The 27,505-nt window shown below is 41.1% G+C and overlaps 1 protein-coding gene across 2 annotated transcripts in view; it reads right to left on the bottom strand.

The window, feature by feature from the left end:
• Window positions 1-2,243: 2,243 nt before the first annotated feature.
• LOC135219189 (medium-chain specific acyl-CoA dehydrogenase, mitochondrial-like) overlaps window positions 2,244-27,505 on the bottom strand; it is a 68,135-nt gene continuing 42,873 nt past the window's right edge. For both annotated transcript variants that reach the window (XM_064255740.1, XM_064255739.1), the window contains exons 7-10: window positions 18,236-18,405; window positions 10,121-10,278; window positions 8,679-8,849; window positions 2,244-3,054 (exon numbers count right to left, since the gene is read on the bottom strand). In XM_064255740.1, the coding sequence (XP_064111810.1) occupies window positions 2,902-3,054; window positions 8,679-8,849; window positions 10,121-10,278; window positions 18,236-18,405 (652 nt within the window). In that variant the 3' untranslated portion in view covers window positions 2,244-2,901. The remainder of the gene's footprint in view (window positions 3,055-8,678; window positions 8,850-10,120; window positions 10,279-18,235; window positions 18,406-27,505) is intronic.

Below are 27,505 nucleotides of genomic sequence, written 5' to 3'. Positions count from 1 at the left end.
GTAGTTAATAGAAATATCTACCCGTTCCTTTCACAAGGCAAGGAAGAGGGACTTGGACATAAGACAAACTCATAACTTGTATTTGTCTTAACGTCTCCAACATAATGGTTCTTAGCTTTCTCTTAGTGGGGACACATTCTCCCCCTTATGAGTAAACCCAGAAGTTATAATCTTGCAGTTCTTTAACTCCGATCAAAAGTCAGTGGCTGGATTCCCTTCCTCACTCTTAAAACCTGGAGATCACTCAGATTCCACCCACCAATCAGCAAGTCTTCCTATAGTAAAGGACCAAGGGTTTGTAGTATATTGAATAGGAACAAATCACAATTTTTGAAAGTAAATTGTATTCTTTCTAGCTATACAAACCCAAGGTCATTTACACTAATTGCCCACCTCATGCCACCCTTCAATCTGCTACCTGGGCCAAAAGCAAATTGGAATGTTTATGTCCGGTTGAAGGGACTACCAGCGACCGGACTGGTAGTTAACTACCTAACCACCTTGTTAAAGAATTCAAAGGCTGTGTCCAGGCTACACCTTAAGTAATTCCTGTAGTAAAGGACCTCGGGTTTGTATAGCTAGGAAAAATACAATTTACTTTTAAAAATTGTGTCGTATGAGTGGTAATTGTCCCGTGAGACAATAACACACTGGTTGGGGATGCCTACAACACACAGACGAAGCGCCTGGGCAGCTTGGGCGCTAATTGGTTAGTGACACATGGGGCCTTTTGGTTCAAACTGCATCTGTGCTGTATGCCTGATGCAACTATGGTGAGAGTTTTCTTAATTTCTAAAGCATTTTAACCTTATATATATGTATGTGTATATATATATATATATATATATATATATATATATATATATATATATATATATATATATATGTATGTATGTATATGTATGTATATATATATATATATATATATATATATATATATATATATATATATATATATATATATATATATATATATATATATATATATATAGATATATATATATATATATATATATATATATATATATATATATATATGTATATATATGTATATATATATATATATATATATATATATATATATATATATATATATATATATATATATATATATATATATATATATATATATATATATATATATATATATATATATATATATATATATATATATATATATATATATATATATATATATATATATATATATATATATATATATATATATATATATATATATATATATATATATATATATATATATATATATATATATATATATATATATATATATATATATATATATATATATATATATATATATATATATATATATATATATATATATATATATATATATATAAATCAGAAGACATTCATATTTAGACATTAACTAGTCCAAATCCATCAATAACAAAATCGATAATTCCTTGAAAATCGGCAGGCAGTGTGCCCTTATGTAAATTTTCGTAATCCAGTTATGCAATGAACTAAAGCTTCAAAGAACAATCAGCAACATAAATTTACAGTTGAAATAATTAATTTGTCTTTCTTCTGATTATCTTAGTTTCTTAACTTTTTTTCCAGTTAATTTTTTTTTCTATCTGAATATTTTTTTTACTCAGCCTTTTGATTTTGTTCTTGTACATGTCTCCTTGCACTTTATTAGTCAGTAAATAATTTTACAGCACAATTATTCATTGTTTGTTTGTTTGTTTGTATGGTGATTTTACGTTGCATGGAACCAATGGTTATTCAGCAACAAGACCAACGGCTATACGTGACTTCCGAACCACGTAGAGTGAACTTCTACCACCAGAAATACACATCTCTAACCCCTCATTGGAATGCCCGAGAATCGAACTCGCAGCCACCGAGGTGGCAGGCCAAGACGATACCAATCCCGCCACTGAGGGCTACAATTATTCATTGTATTGCATTCAATGTACAAGTTGTTTTTGTGATTGGTGTGAATGAAATTCTGTTATTAAATTTGAAAATATTTTACTGAAATATATTTTGTACAGTTTTTTTAATATTGCATTGATTGTTGCATTTTGTTATTCCTCAGAAATAAAAGCAAAGTTGATCACAAATTAGGCCTGATAATACATAGGACAGGCAAAGATAATGACAGTCTCAAATTTGAGATAAAAATCTACAAACATTATATTTATTATGTGGAAACTTGTGGGATGATACATGAAATGCAAATTTCAAATTTGTATACAATAGAAGGTAACACAACTTTACTTATATTTTCAGAAATTTTTATATATGTAACACTCCAGCATTTTTTTACAACTTTATCTATATTTTCAGAAATTTTTATATATGTATTACCCCAGCATTTTTTTAAGTAGTGGGCCTGGTGTTCATGGTAATTATTTTTATATAATACACAGTATTTTTTAAAGTAATGGGCCTAGTATTTATGGTAACTACTAACTTATTCACAAGTAGGTACACAGTGATTTATCAATAATATACATGTATTAAAAGCAAAAGTGGTGTTCCAAAAAATGGAAAACGCCCCATCTAGACAAACAGATACCTTCAATTAGTTTTGTAGTTTTAGACATTAAATATATGACTTTATCCTTAAATTTTATATTCTAATCCATGAAAGGACACATGCACGACGAAAGGTCTGCCTAACAAAATAATTTTTCTAGCTGGCCATAGTATATTCATCACAAATTGCAACCTGCTAATTTAGGAATGGTCCTGATTTGTCTTTACAGCCATGTTTCCTTCTTGTAATTATTAGATTGAATAAAAAAAGTTTTTAGGAACTAACTTATTTCATATATATTCTATCTTATTTACATTAATTGACATAATATATCTGGTACCCATTACCCATGACAAAATTTTTCATGACAGGAAACCTCATTTACATTATAAAAGGCCCATCTTGGCTCGGGCAAGATGTTCACGAGCAATGATAAGTCGCTGAACTTGAGCTGTTCCTTCATAGATTTGGAAAATCTTGGCATCACGCATCAGCTTCTCCACTGGATATTCGGTATTGAATCCATTACCTCCAAATACCTGTTAAAACAAATGTTTTGGATTTTTCTATCAAAAGTCCACTATAGGTTCTCAATTTGCATCATTCTTTTAAATATTTGTAACACAAAAAACAACAAATTTGCATCTTTGCATTATGAACGAACATAACCGGCATTAAAAATTTTACTTATACTGTGCATTACAGGCAGTTGCCCAGTTACCAGTGGGGCTTCTATTCTTGGAGGGGTCCTAATAAGTGAAAACTGCCATTAACCAAAACTTGGTGATTTATGGCGCTTATGGCACCTCCGTTAGGTATGTTACAGCACCGTAACTGGAACTTGGTGTGTTATGGTGCTATAAATCGCCAATTTTATGGTGCTAGACATTCGCCATTAACAGAGTCTGCCGATAACCGGGGACTGCATGTACATTGGTGCAGTACAATCAGTCATCAAAGTTCCTACTACATATTGGTGAGTTTAAGATCGGGGAGTTGCTAACAGTTAGTTAGTTAGTATATTACTATTAAAAATGTGTTTATACTAAAACAAGTTTTTAATTATACTTACCCAGTAATTACATGGGTACAGTTTCTGTTATTCTCAGCAGTATAGATTCAAATTTCGCAGTAGCGACACCGATAAGTGTGAAAGTAAGGACATCCTAGTTTAACCAGACCACTGAGCTGAGTTACAGCTCTCCTAGGGCTGGCCCGAAGGATTAAATATTTCATGTGGCTAGGAACCAGTTGGTAACCTAGCAATGGGGCCTACAGTTTTAATTATAAAAACATGACATTTTTTAAAGTAAAATGAATTTTTCCCTAACCATACAAACCTGGAGTCCTTTACTTAGGATAGATTGCAGCTCAGCTGAAACTACCGGCTAATACATTCTTTTATACCGAGGTAGTTAACAGCCAGGACTTTGATGATGACCCCTGATATCAAGGGGGTGGGTGATTGGCGGGACCATACAAGTAAAGGACTCCAGGTTTGTATGGTTATGGAAAAATACATTTTACTTTCAAAAACGTCATTTGTCCCTACACCGTATACAAACCTTCCGTCCTTAACGTAGGAGACTCATCCTAAGGTAGGGATGGAAGTCCTGTCTTGCTGGCTGAGAATGGAAACCAGGATGCCAGGACCTGGGCTTATAGCTCAGGGTCATGGAATCGGTGCCAAAGAACGGGTTTTGATGCTGTGGCCCCAAGTAAGGGGGAAAGGTGAAAGGAAAATAGGCCAGTCATACTCTCACATTCACTCCCAGCCTGACACAGAACCTCGATCCTCGATTCGATACTTCAGACCTCTGAGGATATGGAGGCAGCTAAACCACCTGCCGAGCAGCTACCACAGGACCAAGGTCAGCTGTGTTGAGGTAGCCTGTGGGTACAGTCTCGAAGGTAGAACCTGGTGAAGGTGGAAGGGCGAGATCATGTGCCGGCTTCCATCACCTTGGTTACAGGGAGATTCTTCTTGAAGGCAAGTGATGTGCTCATTTCACGCACATCGTGAGCCTTCACTCAACTGGTACTAGGAAGTGGAGAAGAGGGAGGGGAGAGGGCACAGCAAATCACCTCTCGAATCCAATGTGAAATGGTATTCCTTGTAACCCTCTTCTTTGACGGACCAGTACTCACAGAGAGATGGTGTAAGCTGGGTCGAGCAGAGTTGGTCCATTGGAGTGCTCTCAGAGGACAGAGAAGTAGCTCATCTGGGTCTTCGGTTACCATGCTCAGGCTCACAACCTGGCTCAGGCTCACAAACTCAGGGATGAAGCTGAAGCAGGCACTGGTCTAGTGCTCAGTATGAGCGACAGTACAGGCTAGGCCATGAAGCTTGCTGACTTGCTTGGAGGAAGCAAGGGCGAGAAGGAAAACCGTTTTCAGGATGAGATCCCTGTCAGATGCAAGGGACAACAGTTCATAAGGAGCTCTCTTCAAAGACCTGAGGACAGCAACGATGCCCCAGGGAGGAGGCTTTGCCAATACCGGAGTGCAACCCTGTTCAAAGCTTCGTATGAGCATAGAGGGTTCCTCTGAGGAAGAGAGATCGATTCCCTTCAGTCTGAGGACTTGGCTCAAGGCTGAGTGATAGCCTTTTACCACCGAGACCGAAAGGAGCTTCTCTCTCCGGAGGTAGAGTAAGAAGTCGGCAATCAAGGGGATAGAGGCTCTTGAGAGGAGAATAGCCTCTCCGACAACACCAACCACAGATGATGGCGCACTTAGTCTGATACACAGACATTGAGGACTTCCTGAGGTATCCTGACATTGCTGTTGCAGCCTCTCACGAAGAGCCTTTTGCTGTGAGAAGCTGCTGGATAACCTCCACGTATGAAGATGTAAGAAGCTCACCGCGTCGAGGAAGATCCTCACGGGTTTGGCAAAGGAGGTCGAGGAGTGGCAGAAGCACTCTTGGAGTCTCTACCAGCAGAAGTAGAAGGTCCAAGTACCATTCTATGAGGGCCATTTTGGCACTACTAGAGTCATGGACAGGGAAGGTATGGATCAAACGCGATTCAACACCTGCCTGATCAGGCAAAATGGTGGTAAAGCATAGACGTCGAAGCCGTCCCAGGGGTGCTGGAACGGGTCCTCGAATGCCGCTGCCGGATCTGGAACTGGAGAGAAGTAAACTGGCAGCTTCCGATTTAGAGAGGTAGTGAACAGGTCTATCGTCGGGGAACCCCACAAAATCAAGACTTTGTTTGCTATCCAAGGAGCCAATGACCATTCGGATCCAACGATCTGTGTCCTCCTCCTCAGATTGTCTGCCACGATGTTCCGTTTGCCTGGAATGAACTGAGCTGTCAACCCTACTGAGTTGAGAACTGCCCATTCGTGAACCTGCACTGCTAGTTTTTAAGGTTACATTACAGTTCGACTTTCTATCCACTGTCAATTATCTACCCCACCATTGTTAACATTAATTATATATATAAAATATCATTTAATTTGTTTTTTCTGTTTTACCTCGCCATACAGTACAAGCAGTCCCTGAGTTACGATGGGGGTTCCGTTCTTGAGACACGTCGTAAGCCAGAACATCATAAAAATCCTAAGAAAACCTTACTTTTAATGCTTTGGGTGCATTGAAAACTATGTAAACTGCATTCTTATTGCATTTTTCATTAAAAAACCTTCAAATATTGATTATTTTGCATTTTTGGAGCCATATTTCATCTGCCAGATGAGCATTGTAGGCGTCGTAACCCTGGAAATAATGTCTGATGAATATAATTGAGAAGCGCCTTAAACCTCGGAACGTCGTAAGCCGAACCCGTCGTAACCCAGGGACTGCCGGTATAAACATTTCTTGTTTAAGGAGTGAATAATTCAGACCAAATGGACAAGTCATTCATCTCTTAAGATCAATTATATACTTGCATAACGGCTGTAAAAGCAAATATCATTGGTTATGATATATAATAGCATATGAAAGCCTATTAACCACAAATTATGTAAATTACATGACTCCCCTTTTCACAGAGCAGGTGGAGATCAGTAGGCCTAGCCATATATTTATAGATTATTATTCATCTTTTTATATTTTGCATACAATAAGTATACAAAAGGTAATGAATAGTTTGTGTATCATTCTTCATATGCAAAACATATGCAAATTCTCTGTGGCACAATAAAAATGCTCTCTAGATCCTGCCAAAATTATGTAAGCTGAGGCACACCAAAATTCTGTTCTTAACAAATAAAAAAATAAAAAACCATAACCAATGAAAGAACAATAAGTATTTAAATTTCTTTTATATAAGAATAACATATAGCTCAGATAGCACTAAATTGAAAAAGGTGATCACTTCTGCATGAAGACCCTCAGAGAGATTTTGTCTGTCCAAGACTAATCTAACAAATCTACCTAATTGGGGCAGGTCTCAGAGCCCTCCAGTATGTGGAAATTCCTATGGCATGGCAATGGAGAAAGCAACAGCTCAAGGACATGCTGAAGGGGAGAATTCTTAGGTCAGAAGAACAGACCTTCCTGCAGGACTCTACAGACAATTAGAGACCTAGGTAACCAAAAATTACAGCAGTCTCCAGAGAAAACCTTGGAGTTCATTCAGTTAAAGGAGCCAAGTGTCTTGAGTCATCAAAGTTCACAGAGGCTATGATGATGAATGAGCTCAAAAGACTTCAAGAAGGTGCCTCTCCGATTTCTGATGTGGTTCCAACTGAGCACAGCCTCTGGGACTTAAAGTGTCACCCCACAGAGACATTCATTTTACAGAGTTGAAAGGGTAGACATGCCAGACCAACCTGTGGAAGGTTTACGGACATAGGACATTAACCTAATCGATGAAGAGGAATGACAGGTACCCTAGTTCAAAAACAAGGAAGAGAAACAAGTTCTGCAGGTCAGAGAGCCAACTCAACTGAGGAAAAAAAAAACCTTCATGCCCATTATAAGATGTGGACACACCAATCCCACAACCAGGCACAGGGTGATGAAATGTTGGGCACCACACTGGACAATACCCAGTACCAGTGAGTGCCATAGCACCAGATACGCACAGTTAGGACAGCAAGAGTTAAGTCAAACCTCCTTCAAAACGCCAAAGCAGGAAACGGGTCACAAGCATTCTCAAAAACATCGTTACTTGCCTTCCAGCAGATTGGTCTCACAAATAGAGCAATTTTTGAAAGTGTTGCCTGTGTCATGTCGTAAAGGAATTCTCATGGGCCAGCCTTCCTCCAACTGTACTTCTCACTGAATCTTTCTCCTACAACTAAGGTGAGCTTCTGGGAGGACCTACAGTTGCAGCAACAGCACAATTACCTGTACATTTTCTCCCTTCCCAAAATAGGCTACCTATAAAGGGGATAGCAGCAACTTTAGCAGCAGTACTATCACCACCACTAGTGGAGCAGTGCCAAAAGTGGCAGCAAACACTAATCACAACAGGAATGAGGAGGTTCTCCTTTCATCCTTAAGGATGGTAAAAAAAGCCTTCAGATACTCCTAGAGGTTTGAAGAACAAAGTTGACACACACACACACACCAAGGGCACCTTCTCATAGTGTTTGACCTACTTCTGGTCAAATTCACATATACAATATATACTGAAAAACATCTATGCTCAAGCACACAAAATCCTAATAAATATCTAAAAAGGTGAGTGTTATCTCATCAATATGATTTAAGTACTGCAGAACGGTGATGTGTCACAGAGGCAGAAGAAAAAGAATGGGATTAAGTACCCCTGTTAACAGTGTAAACAACCATACCAGCTTGCATTCAAAGATCCTCCTACTTAAGACAAAAGTTAGTATACTTCATAGAAACAACACTTATTTATACACAAACTGATGATCTTACGTACTAAATCAAAAGGCTCTAGCACTGCAGTGGGTCTTGCTGCATGTGAATCCAAAGTATACACCAAACCCACCATATTACAGTAGCATATATAAATACACTAGAAATATTTGTACAAAATTTTTTTCAGTAAGAAAGTCTATATAACACCACTGACGGTATGCCTTTCATTAAGTTATCCATTCTATATTAACTATTCCCAAAGGAGCACATCAAGAAGCAGGGCATCAAAGAGAATAAATTAAGCTTGCATCTCCTGCAACTCACCCATACCTCCAAAATTTTGTCTCAATTCAAAACCCTTTAAAAAAAATTTTTTACCTGCACAGCATTAGTGGCAGCCCTATTTGCAGCATCTCCAGCAAATCCCTTGGCAATGGAAGCATAATATGTATTACGTCGACCCTGGTCTACTTCCCAAGCAGCTTTCATCCATGCTAATCGGCCCAACTCAGTCTCCATGGCCATTTCAGCCAAGATGAAAGAAACAGCCTGCATGAAAGAAGACATTCATTATTAATAAAGTAACCCTTTCCATTTACAATGTTGATGATGATGTGTATCATGCACAAAATCTGAACCAAAGGCCAACCAAAAACATTTTAAATGCCCTTTCATAGTGACATGGACATTACAATGCATGGGCAAGATCTAAGTGTATCTGATCTACTGTATCTGGCAGTGAACAACAGTATTTAATCAATAATTTATACTTATAATAAAAAAAACAATCTTGCTTCATTGCACAGTTCTGTCATGGAGGTACCACTATAACAGCAGCTATGTGGCTTTTGAAGGAGAGGAATGGGTGGGGGAGATTGAAATAAGATGTATTGAATTCAACAGATGGTGTCATAACATATATTTATGACTGCAAAAGACAGATAAAGTAAGGGGTTTTCATTGGTCAAAACATATGGGTGTGACAAATGGGGAAGAAAGGAGGAATAGGTTATTACCTTGGGGACTGAAGATGGCAGAATGAAAATGGGTATCAACAGCATGGATGAAGAAGAAAGTGATTGCTAGACTACTTGTAAATAACAGCAGTGCAATAGTAAACTGAAAGAATTCGTGTGTAGCAGGCTTGTATTACTCAACAAAGATGAAACATGAGCACTCAGAGAAAATGTTGATTTTGAAAATGAAAAAGTGTAACTGAAGAATGCCCAGATTTATTGCCAGTGGAGAAAGGAAGACCATAAAACTAATAAGGAAATTGAGATTGGGTGTTCAGAGGCTGGAAAACACACTATGATCTATGAGACTGCAGTTTAACATACAGCCAGAAGTGGTGAGCAATAACTAGTTTATAATGTGTCAAATATAGTAGTAGCAATAGGAAGAGCCAGAATATCATGGAGAGGCACAAATGAAGACCTAAACCAGCTGGGATTAGAAAAAGAAGTCAGTGGAGTGCAATTAGTGTCTAAACCCATTGAAGGGAAAATTAACTAAATTCACTTGTATTTTGCAATTAAATGTATTATTATGCTGACAGCACATCAACACACCAAAACAGAGGCCACCTCTTGAAAAACCTTGTAAATACATACAAGACAACAATACTACCAATGAGTTTTAATACTAACAACCAGATAAACAAAGAGAACAGTAGCAACAATGTTATACCTACAAAACATGACTGACTGACATAAATACCACATAGAATGCCAAACTGCTCTTTCTTGTACACTTCCAAATATACATAACAAAGCTTGCATTATCCTTTCCCTACAAATATGGTATAGTTACTACTGTACCTGGTGGTTGACAATTTGAGTACCAAATGTTTTCCTCTCTAGAGCATATTTAGTAGCTTCATCTAAAGCCCTCTGAGATAGACCAACAGCACTAGCAGCAACAGGCGGACGAGTACGATCGAAAGCTCCCATGGCAATTTTGAAACCAGCTCCTTCACCTGAAAATATATGCAGTATAAAATGACATTTTTGTAATAAAATTAGATTTTACACATACTTACTAATTAATTGCATGTAGCTGAAAGCTTCCTGCCAAGGCAGCAAAAAATTACAAAATTTTGTGGCAGCGCTACCATCGCTAATGTAGGTGGATAGGACACACCCACTTTCGGGACCAAAAGGTACAAAACTGCAGAGAACCAAATCATTTGTCCTGCCCTGTCCATTTGCGGGGAGGAGGGAAGGGCTATAATTATGTAATTACTGGTATGTTTAAAATCTAATTTCATTATAAAAATTTCCTTTTTACACAGGTAACATACCAAGTAATTGCATGTAGCTGAATACACTTTTATGGAGGTGGGAATTGTGGACATGTACTATATAAAAGACATTATATGTTAAGTAATGACTCAATATAGAAGTTCTGCAAGTATTGTCAAATACTTATTGTACCTTACCTGGTAAGAGAGCACTGCACATGAATACTGCCTCTGGTCAACACTCCCTTAACCTGTAAAAGGAGTGGCAATTTTGGCCAATGATCACCCCTACTTTAGTAGGAAAATAACTTCATAGTCATGGAAGTTCACAGGATGACTGACAAAAAGTTAAAAACTGATGCCCTTGCCCAGGGATTAGACCAGATAAAAAACAACCCCATCACCTACACTATAAAAAACCAACCAGTAATACCCTACCATAATGACTGATGGGTACTCTGGGTAACCAGTACCCCCAGTCTTCCCAAAACTCAACTCCATGCCAGCCACCGACAAAGAACCCATCATGGAACAATTCTCAAAAACCATTTCAATAATTTTCAGATAATGCACTGAAAAAACTGATCTAAACTTCCAAAATGTAGAAAGCATAATTCATTCAAGGGACATATTCCTGAAGGTAAGAGAAGTCGCAACAGCTCTCATTTCATGCGCCTTAGCAATAATAGAAGGTAATACCTCTTCCTTGGGCTGAGTGTGCTTCAACTATCAAACTCCTCAAGAAAAAGGAAATGGCGTTCTTTGACATTGGGCGAGATGGAGACTTCACAGAATACCAAAGATTATTTGTAGGACCTCTAATTTTTTCTGTTCTCTGTAAATAGTAGTGTAAAGCTCTTACTGGGGATAGAAGTCACTCTTCCTCCTCTGGTTCGATGATGTCCATCAGGTTCTTAATAGAAAAAGGAATGTGGCCAGGATTTGTTCATGTCCTCATTTTTGGCAAGAAATCCCAAGGAAAGAGAACAGACAGCGTCTCATTGGGAAAACCCCACTCTCTTGTCTATTGCCTGCAATTCACTGAACCATTTTGGCCGTAGCCAGCACTACTAGGAAGAGGGTCTTATTAGTGAAGTTTTTAAGAGATACTGAACGGAGGGGTACAAAAGAGTCACCAGAAATCCACTTCAGTACCACATTTAGACTCCATGAAACTGATCTAGTACTCTCCAATCAATACCAACCTCCTTGTACTTTTTAACAGGGGGAGGAGAGCTGTCAGAAGATGTACAATGCCTCTTAAGTGGCCTCAAGACCAATGATCTGCGCATATGACGTCTCTTGTCTGGAGATGAATCTAAAGAGTCTGAAGACAGACGGTGAGCACTGAAAGAGACGCCTTTCCAATGGGGCTCTATCGCTGCCTGGGATCCATCAGCAGGTGTGACGGAGGGGGCAACTGTCTAGGGTTAAGTCCCTCAGGCCTCCCTTGGACTTTCGGTATGTCTTCTCCCTGGTGTGGGGGAGCAGGACAGTGACCTTCGTCTAGGAGAACCAGTGGGCCGAACAGCCACCTCCTCAGAAAACACAATGCTTTCACTTTGCAATGCACTTTTGAGAGGTGTGCTTTTCACACAAGACCTGAAAATGCACCTAAATCCATTATTGTCTTGGCAAGAAAATCAAATTTCTTTTCAAACTTTACATCAAGACTGGCAATGGTGCCGGGTTTGCAATCATGGGAGCCTGAAACAGGAGTCACTGGTGATAAAGTAGGAGGGCTAACAATTGGGGAAGTAATAGGAGGTGAGCAGGAATAGGAAAATCCTCAACTACTGAGGGAGAACTCTCTACGGAAGCCCTACTTTCGGCTATGAGAGCCACCTTTTTCATCCTGTCTCTAGCTAATTTGTTTAAATGAGATTTTAAAGCTTTCTATTCAGAATCTTCCCAATCAATACATTCTGGACCAATCAAATCCTTAGAGCAATCTTGCCCCCTACACTTAATGCATTTGGTGTGCAAATAGTAACAGAACTTGGTTAACCTAGTCCTACAACATTCTGAGCAAAACCTAATGCTCAAAAATCTAGTATCCGACATAACTAACCAATTATGTAAACAAACCACAAAATAAGTAGGTACATCACCAAAGAATACTGTCAATATCCAATCAATGATGAATGATGACCGCCAAAACCACTTATGTCAGTCAGGAGCCGGTAGCAAACAAATTGGTTCTCTCAGCAGTTTTGTATCTATCGGCCCTAAAAGTGGGTGGGTCCTATCCACCTACACTAGCAATGGTGGTGCCGCCACAAAATTTTTAATATTTTGACTGCCATGGTAGGAAGCTTTCAGCTACATGTAATTACTTGGTAAGTTACATATGTAAAATTATCTTTTAATCTTTCTTACAGTATATGTCAATTTGATATAATGCTTCAAGCAACACAGTTAAGAATCACTGTAAAGAAAAATAATATTTTCATGATAAAATAAGTTCCATATATATAGTTACCAAGTAATTATATATATAGCTAAGTATTTTACCTTGTACAGTAACTTTTTTTAATTTTGCAGTATCTCTTCTTAATTGTTTACCTAGGTGACAGCCCTGGCCTCTACAGGGAACACTGGAACAACCTGACAGCCTTTTGACAATTCATTTGTACCCTTTTGTCCATGGGAGGGGAAGAGGGAGGGCTCTAATATAGTAGTAATTACTTGGTGTACTATATATGAAATTTTATCATGAAAATAATTTTATATGAAATTTTATCATGAAAATTTTATCATAAAAATATCATTTTCAATAAGTAACTTACCAAGTAATTATATAGCTGAATTCCACATTGAATGGAGTTGGGACACATGGACATGGTCTAATCCAAAACATTAAAGCACAATCATGACTGAAATAGAATAATCTGCCAGCATTGAAAGCAATGCTTGTTGTTTCCTTACCTGGCAAGAGAGCTACTGCAGGTGAGTACTACTGCCTATGGTTGGTGCTCATCTTGACCTGTGGTGGCATGGTGGTATAGCCCTGGGTTGCCTCTACTTAGGAAGGAACTTCGCAATGAGGGATTATGTCCAATTGGTAGCAAAGTTTGCAAAAGGTGCCCTTGTCCTGGTCAATATCCTATCCACTAAGACTGGTGGATACTCCAGGTACTTCATACCCCTAGGCTTCCCGAAAACTCAAAAACCCTACATAAAGGCAAAAAGATAGTAGGAGAAAAAAAAGTGCTTCCTATAATTCTTCACCTAATACATCTTTCATATAAGGAGAAGCAAAAATTTACTTATACTTCCAGTACGTGGACTGGATAAAAGCAGAAGGGCATGTTATGTCTGAATGCCAATGAAGTGGACACCACTCTGATGTTATGTGCTTTTACTTTACAGTTCAGAGGGCGAGACAGGTTCTCAACCGAACACCAGAGGTTATTAGAAGTAGTACCCCTAACCTTTTCTATTCTATGTAGGTAATGTTTCAGCGCCCTGACTGGACATAAGACCCTCTCTTCTTCATCTTGTCCCAAGATATCTGATAAGTTCTTAACTATAAGAACAAGGCCAGGGCTTGGACAGGACCTCATTCTTTGCCAAAAAACCTAGGATGAAGGAAAAAATTGCAATCCCTTGAGAGAAGCCCACTTTCTTGTCAATGGCTTGAATTTTGCTGATGCATTTAGCCATGGCTAAGGCAAAGAGGAAGAGAGTCTTACAAGTCAAATTCCAAAGGGAAGAAGTCCTGAGGGGTTCAAATGATGGGCCTGACAGCCATTTAGGGACCACATCCAGATTCCAAGATACTGAAGAATTGTCCTTTTTAAATTTTGTAGTCTTAAAAGACTCCAACAGGTCCTTCATATTGAGGTTTGAAGAGAGATCCAATCCTCTTTATTTAAAGACTGAGCTAGGCATAGCCCTATAGCTTTTAATGCTCGAAGAAGACAAGTTCCTTCTATTTGTATAATCGGGGACCTTAATTCTCATCCCACAAAACAATTTTATAATGAACTCGCTCGTTTCTGTCAAAATCATGCTCTCCATATTAGCGATGTAATACTCCTCCCTCCCTCCTCCTATTCATATGTACAAAATAGAGCGGACACAATTACAACCTCCTGGCTGCACCATTGCATCACATCTCCAAAACTTCATGATTCTATTATGACCTGCAATATTCGCTACAATCTTGCAACGGCCTGTGATCACATCCCATTATAGGTGTCATTCAGTAACCAATCCCTCCCTACCGTGAACCCCCTAACTGACCACCCACCAGCTGTAAACTGGGATTTTAAAAACCAACAGAAAACCAGATACTTTAGGTAAACCAAGGAAACCAGGTTGTGGTCAATAGTTCAACCGGCAGACGCCCTACTTCGTACTAACATGAATTGTAGAAATGGCCCCCACAGGAGGGATCTGAATGGATTCTATTCGAACATAATTTCCGCTATGCCTGCTTCGGGCAGGGCTACCTTTAGATTTCATCAAGATAATTTTTGTAATATACCTGGATGGAATGACTTGGTTAAAGATCTGTATTCATATTCACAAGAAATGTTTTTACTGTAGAGGCAAAATGGTAGCCCGAGGGAAGGACACCCTGCATTACTATAGAGACAGGCAGAGTGCAGTTCAAACTTGCTCTTAGGCACTGCAGGTTACATGAAAAACAACTAAGAGTCGATGCAATGTCTAGAAACTTAGAATCTGGTGATTATCTCCATCTTTGGAAAGATATCCAGTCCTTAAATCTCTTCCATACTCCCTACTCTAGTTCACTTGATACCATTAATCAAAAACAAGCTAAAGGATGCAGCTGACCCTGGCAATTACAGGCCGATTGCAATCACAACGATCGCGTCGAAGATACTTGAGTTGGTTCTTCTAGTGTGAGACTTCTCCCCTTCCTACACACCACTGACAACCAGTTTGGATTTAAAGCAAACCACTCAACTGACACCTGCACCTACATACTGAAAGAATTGCTGAGCTATTACCTGTCATCAGCCTCTCCTGTTTTCCTATGTTTTGTGGATGTGAGAAAAGCATTTGACAGAGTAAACTACCTGAAGCTCTTCCTGGAGCTGCATAAAAGAGGCACACCCCTATATCTAATTGGCATTTTATATTGCAGGTTCTCCACACAGCAATTCTGTGTCACACGGGGTAACGTATTGTCGCACACCTTCGGCTATAAAGAACTTCTGTTATGCCGATTATATGGTTCGGATTTTCCCATCAGTGCAAGGTCTCCAATGACTCATCGACACTTGCCGCCAATATGCAGAGGAATTTGATATCCTATACAATGAAACCAAGACCCAGCGCATGTTGCTGCTCCCAAGATTGCTTAAGCAAATTGCAGAACCACAAATTTTCCTCGGAAATCATCGGCTGGAATTCTTGCACGAATTTCCGTATTTGGGTCACATCATCACGGATGACCTAAAAGATACGACAGACATAGAACAGAGGCATCGTAAACTACGTGCAACTGGCAACATGATTGCAAGGAGGTTTGCCTTCTGTCACTGAGACTTGAAACTGCTGCTCTTCCGTTTGTATTGCTACAGCATCTATGGGTGCTCCCTGTGGACGAACTACACCAGGGAGACTATGAGACATACCACTGTTGTTCATAATGACATTTTGAGATGCCTCACAAACACTTTTCGCTACCACTTCGCCACACAGATGTTCATAGACAATCACCTGGACAATTTAAAAATCATTGTAAGGTGAACAATGTCCAGTCTGATCACCCGACTGCAAAATAACAGAAATTCACTCATACAAAGCATCCTAAGTAGTGAGACAAGAAGATCTAAATTGTGGGGAAGATGGGAAAATGAGGCATTTGTTCCCTATATGACTTAATCTGTTTTGGGGAGAGACCCATACGCGGGAGTTGACTAGGAGGGAGAAAGGAAGACGACGTGTCGGTCACCAGAGGTGTCGAGGGAGAGCTTTCCGACAACACCTTGGCGGCTCTACGCGGTTTCCTCCTCTTCTCGTACAACTCCCACTGCTCCTCCGACAAGGAGACACAAATATCACATGTAATGGCCCAAGAGCATTCACGCCCTCGGCACCTAGTACATAAAGGATGAGGGTCCACAGAATTGCTGGACCAAAACGCTCCAAACTTGCGGCCTCCCACTCCAGGGCACACTCTCCGGTTGAATGGGGGCGAAGGGGGGTTCTCCACTTTGTGGGACTGCATGTTGTCTCAGCAATTCAATACCACAAAATAATGAACAAAAATAATAATAAGAGTATAATTACAAACTTATTCACACCAGTATTCTATAGAAACAGGTAGATAAGTAAGCAGCTTTGATAACAATCTCACGACAGAGGCGGGCAGAGCGGCGAGCACATGTCTTCACCCCATGGCGGTCGAAAGCAAAGTGATATGTTTACCTCCAGTTGGGAGGGACTCCCGACCATCGGACAAGCAGTTACTGTCGAACTACCTTGTTAGTAAATCTTACGACCGGTCCAGCTGGCGCTGAATAGTAATTCCTTATGTAAAGGACCGAGGGTTTGTATAACGTGTCGGAACAAACGAATATTATGTTATCCTAAATGTTATTACTACCGTAATTACGCTATCACTGAAATTTCTGAAGGCTACCGAAATATAAAGGTTGCAGTGAATGCAACCGTAACTTGATCATTTTCTCAGTTGGGATCGCATAGATAAATGTTGATTTCACTGATATAAAATTATTCCTCAAATAGGCTATTCATCAGTTTATTTCATAATGTGAATCATGTATGTTGGTGGTTGTCGCACCGAGGCTGAGGCTAGCCGACTGATACACATCTTGAATTCAAGGTTTGATTCTTAGAATTGTAGTAAGTATAAGACGACCCCAAATTTTCAAGGGTGAATTTTGGGATTTAAAGATTATCTTATACACGGCAATATACAGTATTTTGGGACTTTTTTTGGTCAATCTTGGGATTTTCTAGGGTCAATTCTTGCAATTTCAAAAGAAAAATAATTTGAGTAGCAGCACATGCCCAAATAAGTTGGGTCAGCTGTTAGCACGCCACCCCACCACCCTTATGAAATGACACTTTTACTTTCTACAATATTTTTTTTTCTAAGTGTTTCAGTCTTTAGAATTTCAGATAAAAACCTGTGTACCTATACAACATTTGTGTTTGCTATCATTAAAAAAGTAATGTGTTTATAGAATACATGTAGTTACAGGTTTCTCTTATAAACACAATAATTTATTCAATGCCTAGCATTATCCTGACTGCTGTGTTGTTCCTCAATGTTTTATACAAGCTTAATAAGGGTTGCTAATCAGCTAACCCTTCTCAACTCACGTAAGACCTAGGTAACCAAAGGCAACTGGCCACTGACTACTCTGCAGGAAGACCTTTGTGCTCCAGTAAAACCCTATCCCTAACTCACACGAAATGGAATGTTAGTTCATGTCCCATTGAAAATCTACAAGAGTTCTGAACAAGATTTGAACTTTGGGATCACCACAATGGAAAGACGCCAGCAATACCACTGAGTTACTATGATCTGTATTACCTGTTACAATACAGCACTCTAATTACTGTAATGCATCAATCTCAACAACTATTCCGGACAAAACATTTCAAAACTACCTCATACATTCCATTCCTAGTATCTTAATATGAAAAAAGTAATCAAACAAATAAATGAATCAGAAGTTCATACCCATCAGCACATTTTCTTTCGGCACAACAACATCCTCCAGTGTAAAGCCACTTGTGTTTGAGCATCGTTGTCCCATGTTGATCTCTTTTCGACCTTTTGTCAAGCCAGGGGAATCCGCATCAACAATAAATCCTGTAAAAGCTTTAGAAGCAGGACACTTGGGATCTGGGCTGAAATGAGAAAATAAAAAAAAATTGAATTTATATCATGATTATTCCATACAGTCCCAAGAGCTTCAACATATACATACAGAACAGGCAGTCCCATGTTATCGGCAATCTGGTTTTATGACGCTTTTCTAGCGACAAAGATCGGCAATTTTCGGCACATGCTGATTTCAGCTTATTGGCACTGATAATCGGGTACTGGCACTGATAGATACCTAACAGAGGTGCTGATCTCTGGTTATCGGTGCCAATGAGCGCCAAATATCACTAATTTTTAGTTACTAGCCATTTTCGCTTATTGTCATACCATCAGAAAGGAACCCCTACCAATAACTGGGGATTGCTTGTACTACTTGTAAAATGGTACCATTAATAAATTAATATTTTTTCTTACAACCACACTTTTAAGCTAATGAATTTTTCATACGATACAAACCAAGCCCTTTCATGTATGTTAAAACTTTGTGACAAGTTAGTTAACTGGAGGTAGGTTGGTAAGTGAGGGGAGTCACCCACCCTACTGTAAGCCAGCAATTTTTACTTCACTATCAAGACTACGTGGTTGGATGATGTGGGATTGTGATGCAAGGCTCTGGTTTGTATACCTTGGTAAAATCACAATTTTTGGAAGTAAATTGTATCTTTCCTAACTATACAAACCTGAGGTCCTCACATGAGGAAATTACTTTCGGCGTAGCTGGAATTACGGCTGTTAAATTCTTGAACAAGGTGGTTAGGCAGTAACTGCCATGTGGCAGGCGGGTAGGCTAGCCTGCCCAGATGTAAACACTCCACTTTGTCTTTCGGCCCAGGTTCAGATTGAGGGGTGGCATGAGGTGGGCATGTATGTAAAGGACCTTAGGTTTGTATAGTTAGGAAAAATCGAATTTACTTCCAAAAATTGTGATTTGTTCCTACATGATATACAAACCCTTGGTCCTTTACATAAGGAAGACTCACTGACTGGTGGGAGGAATCTGAGTGAGCTTCTACAACTGACTGGAGTTTTACACACCTAGGCTACTCCTGGTCGTAAGAGCGAGGAGGAGTGCCCTGCCTCTGACAACTTGATCGGAGTATAGGAGCTGCATGATCAAGAGTCAGACTTCTGGGCTTTTCGAAAGGAGTGAGAAATCGTAACTCATCCGAAAATGGGCTGGGAAGCATATTTAGAGTCGGAGGCATTAATGCAAAGTTCTGGGAAGGGTTTGCATTATTGCCAGTCTCCCTCCTCCCCTTGCTAGAAGAAGCAGGATTGCTTCTATGATTCTAAAAAGAAAAATACAAAGGAAGCTCTATGTGTAAGCTTACCGCATCAATCGCCTGACCAGCCAGTGTAAGTTCAAGTCCTATCCTCAACCCGAAGGAAGAGGAGTAGAAGGACGAGGTGGGGAAGGTGGAGAGGCCAGTCACTCTCGCATCCTTCTTACCTCTAGAACCGCACACCTTAGACAAGATGCAACTTGTCCTCTTGAAAGAGCCGGGTAAGCAAACACAACCTGCAAGCATCCACCATCGGTCCAAGGAAAGGAGGTTCCAAGGACCTCTGGGCAGACCAGAAGGAAGAGAGATATAAATATGGTCGCAATGAGACTTCATCTATCTTCCTGTCCGACATATTCTTCGGAGTGATGAAATGTACCCGGTCACTGGACTATCCAACTGCAGAGAAGTTTCTCATGGTCCCGTAAGACTCGGAGAAAGACATGTCATCAGACACTTCTGCAACGGCAGTCCGCAGTGGATAAAGACACTGACACTCCATGATGGGTGTCGATCCTTCATGGGTACAGCAACACGCCAATAGGACAAAGTAATGACTGATCTGGATCAAAGAATACAAACAGATGCCAACTAACTGCACTGCCTCGCATCTGAGATGTAGTCACAACATGACACCCGCCTTTTGTAGGGTTATGCTGAGAAAAACCATACAAATCGTCTATCTTGTTCACCGCCTATGTTGAGAGACGAGATGATGTTTCTCTCAAGATATGCACACATCAGATGATAGTCAATCGCCTTCTAGAGACCGAGGTCCCTGTGATGGCAAGACAGAAGTTTCTCATCAGTAGGTGAATCTCAACTAAGGAAAAACAACACTATATTACTAGTGAATGACTAAGGTGAATGCAGACCTATGCCTTCACAGTTGAATCAAGAGACGCAAACTATCAAGAGTCTGATCAGAGAAAAAGTCACATTGATAACACCAACCAGTGAAGACGGCTTTAATCCCTGTTGTTTTAAAGAGGACTGAAAAAGCTAATCCGCTATTTCATTGCTGTTCGGCAAAAAAGTCGGATTTTGCAATGAAAATACAGGGATTGTACTGCTTGTAGAACCGTTCTCGTGGGTTGGATCAGGGAGGACGTTTCAATTTACTTTGGAAGCAGAGCTAGTAGGGTGGGGAACAGGCGAAGTATTCCGTTATTCATTTACAATTTGGGGTGAACAAAGAATAATTGAACGCCTTACTAATTAGGAAATGTATATTAGAAGACAAACTCAAATTGTCTGAAGAATATCATTCTGCGTCATTGCAGCAGCCAATGGAGCAGGCGCGATGAAGCGGAAGACTAGGCTACAGACTTCTGTTGTACCGTGGGGTAAACAGAAAGATGATAACGAATCTAGTGAGATATATCTGTCTGAAAATTCTCGCAACAGCAAAATGCGGTGCAGGAGAGATGAGCATATATATATATGCAAAAATTGCAGCCAACCAGAGACCTAAGTCTGTGATTGCCGGGCAGAGAGATTCGAATTGGTAGTCAATTCTAGACAGGAGAAACAATACCAAACCAAAAGCAGTACTAAGGCAGCACCATACACGCTTGCTCAACTTCTTGTCATCGGGTTGCCTGGTAGTCCATTCCTTCGGATAGAACCATCGAGCGGAAATAAGATACACTCGAGCATCTGCCTTTTAACAAAATGGGAGGGAAGAAAACCCTCCTATTCGGTGATAATGCAAATGCTGTGGTGTTGTTGGGAAACAATACCACTAGTTATATCAAAATCAAAACCAGTACCTCTTGGGAGGCCATAAAGGCTTTCTTGAGTTCCAGGTCAATTAAGAGAAGGTACTATTCATCTCGGTCACATAACCAGAAGAGTTAACTTACAGGTATGTGCCTACTACTCGGACAATGCAACTGATAACAGAAGCATGTCTTGAGAGAAATATACTTAGTATATTTGTAGGTTCCTGTGAATAGCACTCCAGCCTAATTCTTCTTCATTCAAGGGACAAGAATCAGGACTGGAAGTAGACCTCTTTCATTCTCTAATGAAGAGAGCGAAGGTGAAGTTTTCCCGAAGGGAGACGTCTATGGTGATATCAGGATACTGAAGACGACTATTTCAAGCCGAACTGGTTGTTCCCAAAACAGTAGCACTGGAGAGGCATTCAAACCTCTCGGGGCTATCCATCCTGAACGGACTGACATATGTTCGGTAAGATCCTAGGATTGAACCAATAACATAGTCTCTCGGGTTCGAATTCCGAGGAGTAGACTCCACAGAATTCCTCTTTATTTCCATGTTCATTCCTGTATAACCAGGAAGTAGAGGAAAAAAAAGAGAGGAGGATTGACTGTTCTTGCCCCGCTCTTCCCTTACTTGCAATGTTCTCACTTTGTTAAAAGAAGCATTCATTCCTACAACCGTTTCGTTCACGCAAATGTGAGTGAAAGTTGACCAGAGTTAAATGCAGTAAAAGCTGGGGAGAACTTGCCACGTTTTGCTATGCATCTATCTTCTCCATGATCGAACCTCCTGAAGATTACTACACAGAGAACCTCCTATCTCCTTTAGATGCCTTGTCCCGAGGGACAGTGACATCGATCTTGGCACCTGAAGAATAGCCATTCCTGGCTTTCACAAGTAGGTCCAAGCCACCAACGCGGCTCAGTCCCTTCTCTCATCCTGCACCACTGTCGTGATGGAGAAAAGACTACCTATTACTGACTGTGGACGTATGACCCCCCCTTGGGGGTTGTACACTCGGACACACCCGTACATGAGTATGCCTGACGCAGCCCCAGTTCCATGAGCAGCGCCCTAGGAACCAGAGACAGGAGAACAAACCTGGGTTCAAACTCCTGAGGCTCCCGAGACACTATATTTGTGGACAGCGTCCAGGATCCCGCTGCAGAAGGAGCAGGTGAGCCAAAGAGTGCCAATTACTTCCTCTCCATGGAAAAGGTGCAGACCCTTAGAAGTCTCGAAGCGAGACTTCATAAGGGGCGGAGAATACTTTCCTCTTCTTAGGACGTGGAAAGCTTTGAAGAGGGAGGTTAGGAGGTGTAAGATGACGAAGACGAAAGATGATGACCCTCTGAAGACTCGCTGCAACACGGGAAAGGAGAGTGCTATGTCATGGCAAGTAACCACACTGATCAAGAGCAGAGAATTTGTTTGTTAGAGCCTAGCACTCAGATCGGCAGATCAAATTGTCTGGTCGAGCCGAGCCGAGGGAGCAGAGCCGATCACCACTACATATTATGAGTGGTAATCGTCAATGCAGAACTATCACTTCTTCCCAATTAACTATTCATCTTTGAGGCTGAAGCTCCAAGAAGAACAAGAAGGATTGTGTGTCTTCTGTCCTACGTGTTCGGACCCTAAGGTCCAATACACAAGGATGGTACTTGACCATTCACCCAGGTGTTGCATGCAGTTCCAAGCTCTACATAACTCCAAACTAGACTGAGGAGTGGACTCATCTGTACTGATAAAGACTTGTCTCACTATCCAAGCAATCGTAATAATGAGTGCTCGGCGAGCGTTAGAATTCATAAGAATACCCATCTTGCGGGAAAAAACCCCATTCTTGTATGACAATAATTGGGCGAGCCTTTTCTCACCCTCATACTCGGCAATATGATGAAGCCGAGCACTTGGCGAGCACCAACGAACCCAAAAGATCCAGGCGCTTGGCGAGACTCCCGATTATTGCAATAATCATCGGGAATAACTGTTGCCCGAGTGTTTGGAAATCTCAGAAAACCAAATCACCCTGCGAACGCTAGAAATTCCAAGGAATTTAATGGCTTAGCAAGACTCCCGACTTTCGTAATAGCAATTACCAGGAATGTCTGTCTCGACAGTGTTTGGAAATTACAAAAAAACCGTAACACTCTGAGAACACCAGAAATTCCAAGGAATTCAAGTATTCGGCCAGATTCCCGGTTAGCGTAGTAACAATTATTGGGAATTCTCGTCTCGCCCAAGTGTTTGCAGATCGTAGAAGACCAAAAAACTTGGAGAATGCTAGAAATTCCAAAGAATTTTAAGCACTCGGCGAGACCCCTGAATTTCGTCAAACAATTATCAGGGTGGGGGCCCTCCTCAACTCCCGTAAAAATCGAGGAATAACCAGCATATAAGATCCTTCCTCAACGATGTGGACATACATCCGGTAGGACCCGAAGGTCCCTCCAGGAAAGTAGTCCCCTGATGATGAATCCCTCCAGGAATGTAGTCCCCCGATGCTGAATCCTACAGAGAGCACTCTGCAGGATCCCTCCTATTCATCTCACCCCTCCTGCTGTAACCATAGGAAGTAGAGGGAATAGGGAGGAAGACTAGACACTCTCGCTCGCCTTGCTAGCGGAACTAGCAGGGGAAGCGAGTCACGGGCAGCCATCAACCTGTGGTGATGGCTGCTCCTCAAGTCTAGGAAAGCATTACCATCTGGAGAAAACGCTTTCCCGAGGAGGGTTACGAAACTCTCATACGGAAGGTGAAACGTCTGCTGCCACCGAGACCGGTTGGTCACGCGAACGTGACCATTGTCTGGGTGGGGCTGAGCGAGCACCTGACTAGAAAGAGCCGATACCGTCCTCCAACGTATCCAAGTCCTCGTCAAGGCTAAAACCTCTCAAGAGGACCGAATGGGGAACCCACACCAGTCTCTGCGTGCAAGGTCCGCTGGGACTGTCACGTCAACCACAGTGATGAGCCGCTGTGTGAGTCTAGGAAAGCGTTATCGTCTGAAGAAAACACTTTCCCGAGGGTTACGAAACTCTCATACAGCAGGCGAAACGTCTGCCACCACCGAGACCAGTCGGTCACGCGAACGTGACCGTTGTCTGGGTGGGGCTGAGCGTGCACCTGACTGGAGAGAGCCGATACCGTCCTCTGACTTGTCCAAGTCCTCGTCGAGGCCGAAACCTCTCAAGAGGACCGGATGGGGAGCCTCAACTGGTCTCTGCATGCACAGTCCCATGGGACCATCAGTCAACCCTGGGAATCGAGCAATCACTGCAAGAGCAATCACCAGCAAGGCGTGAGTCACCTGAGCGACTCGCTCCTTTCTTCCACCCCGTGCCCAAGACATGCCGGTGAGTGGACTCGGCGTCACACACTCTGAAGATTTACGTGCACTCGGGGACTCGCGAACGAGCGCCCGACACAGAACTAGTCTTAGGGGCAAAACCTCTAGGACTAGCAGCAGAAGTGCGAACCAAAGTTTGCGCTTCTATGGCTCCCAACACGGTAGGCCCTGGGGATAGCATAACAGTTACCGTTCCCGAAGGAACGGAAGAGCCAACGGAAGACCCAATGCCTTCTCAGTTTGAGGAGGCAGACCCTTAGAAGTCCCGTGACAAGACTTCTTAGTGGGGGAGACTGCCTTCTCCATCTATGGCAGGGAGCCTTAGAAGTCAAAGGGCTGGAGACTGAAATATGATGATTCCAAAGAGGAGGATGACGACACTTGACGAACTCTCTTCATCTTCGATTTCTCCAAATTCTGTGAGACTTCTTCTACAGGATGAGATATAATTACCATCAGGAATAGTTAATAATCACAGGGCAGCGGCAAAGGCTTTGTCCAGTGACGTAACTCCAGGATAGCAGTGGTAAATGAATGTGATTTCCAGCAGGGGATCAGTACACACACTCAAGGACCAACATCAAAGCTTGCTACGAGTCAAAGGTACAATTCCAAGGTTAGGATAACCAAGACGAAGAGCTAGTCAACCATCTACTACTGTGATCACTATCACCACTGTTAGCCTGTAAAAGAAAGAAAATATGATTTAAACTAATAAGAATACTCCTCTCGCATCCAAGGGCACCACCCTCCGAAATGAGAGGAGATCCCCCAAACACCAACACCACACTCTCCCTGTTCTACCTTCGTCCGATAGCTAGCGAAAGGACAAAGGAGAAGAGGAATTACCAGAAAAAACAAAGGACAAACCTCTGAAGTTCCCCTCTGTAATTCCCAAAGCATAAGCGTAAATTTCAGATGAATACATATCTTGTCCTCACATTAAAGGGCGAAAATATGCACTAATAAAGATGTTGGCATAACTTTGCTGCCGACCCTAAACACAAAGTAGAAAGGCGGCTATCAAGGCTATCACAAAAAGTGTTCGTATATCAATTATTAAATTCAATCAAGTATTAATACCGAACACAGTATATACATATTTATTAAGAAAAAAAAAATGAAATATCCCATCGGGAAAATGATCAACGGCCAGTCAGCAAGAGCTCACAAAAATACGTCTTCATTGGAAGATGGCTGAAAGAAAAGTGGCGTGCTTACATCCGGGCAGGCAGGGGGCCCACCCGCCTGCCAAACGGTAGTTACTGCCTAACCACCTTGTTCAAGAATTTAACGGCCGTAATTCCAGCTACGCTGAAAGTAATTCCTCATGTAAGGACCGAGGGTTTGTATATCGTGTAGGAACAAATTATAGGTTCAGATGTAGGTTTACCTCCAGCCCCCCTCTTTTGCTAAAAAGGAGGGGAGGTAGTCGCACATTTTGGGCTAAGGCTTCACAACATAGCTTAAATGCAATGTGAACTGGTACAGCATGTACTCAGCCTGACTGCTGCCTTGCAGAGGAAAGAAACAGAGAGAGAAAGGAGAAAGAGAGAAAGCAGTCAGTCACTCATCCATTCATCCTCCAGCTTTATGCCCTCTGAGTACATTAGTCATAATGCTTGTTGTCTATGAGGAGCTCAGATAACTATACATGTTGACCAACTACTACAGATCCTAAGGTGTCCAAGTGATGGGTAGTCTGGCGCTGCCAGGCACCTCCACTCATTACTTCAGAAACCAAAAAGTTTTTTCAAATGACTAGGCAAAACCAAATGCCCAGGCCAACACCATGATTCCTGTAGGTGTGACTGACCCTGCCATGGTTAGAAATTCCTGTAGTTGAAATTCCCAGCACTGGTAAAGTGCACAACTGTCTACAGAATTCCTTACATTTAGCAACAAACATTGAAAACCCAGCGGTGAAGAACACTTGCTAACGAAACTAATCATTATCAACCTAACATACTGAAATATAGGCTGTCCCGAGTTATTGGCGGCATCAGTTAACGGCGACCCGTTTTAACGGGGCTTGTCTAGCAATGACGATAACTGGATTTTCAGTGCTGACATGTGCCAATCCCCGCTTACCAGCGCTGATCCCCACATAATGGCAGTGCCAATCCCCAGTTATTGGCACCAATAACCGGGGATCAGCGGTGTTACTGCCGATTTTCAGTTATCATCACGCTTTCAGGAACGGAAACCTCCCCCACCCAAAATACCTGGGGACTGCCTGTAAATGAAAATATTGTAATTACTATAATCAATTAAAATACTTGGTGTTGCTCTAGATTAACAAGCCTGCTAATAAAATGAAGGCATACAAGGCAGTGAAGTTGTTAACTAGCAAGGGATGAAGGCCCACAGGTATGCATGTCCCCTGCTGCCAACCAGTCAACATGGAATGAAAACCAACACAAGCATTGGGCATATAAATGGAAGACAAATTTGTGATGAATTATCTTATATAGTTAGACATGGTTAGCACACAAAGGTTGGTCAAACATAATTGACAAAAAATTACTCCAGCATCAACATGGAACAGACTGTGTTCATTTAATCTGACACTGAAATGATGCTACATGAATTCTTATTCACTCACTCACTCTCTATAATTTGATAATCTTCATCCTCATCATTTCCCTTTCAGCACCAATACAAAATAACCATTTCCCATATTACCAATGGGTGACAAAAACATAAATGACACAAAACTGACAAAAAGTGTCACTGCAAGAAGGTTGACTTTTATTGCCC

This window comes from Macrobrachium nipponense, chromosome 1 (assembly GCF_015104395.2).
Source record: "Macrobrachium nipponense isolate FS-2020 chromosome 1, ASM1510439v2, whole genome shotgun sequence".
NCBI lineage: Eukaryota > Metazoa > Arthropoda > Malacostraca > Decapoda > Palaemonidae > Macrobrachium > Macrobrachium nipponense.
This window is presented reverse-complemented; position numbering and strand designations above follow the sequence as displayed.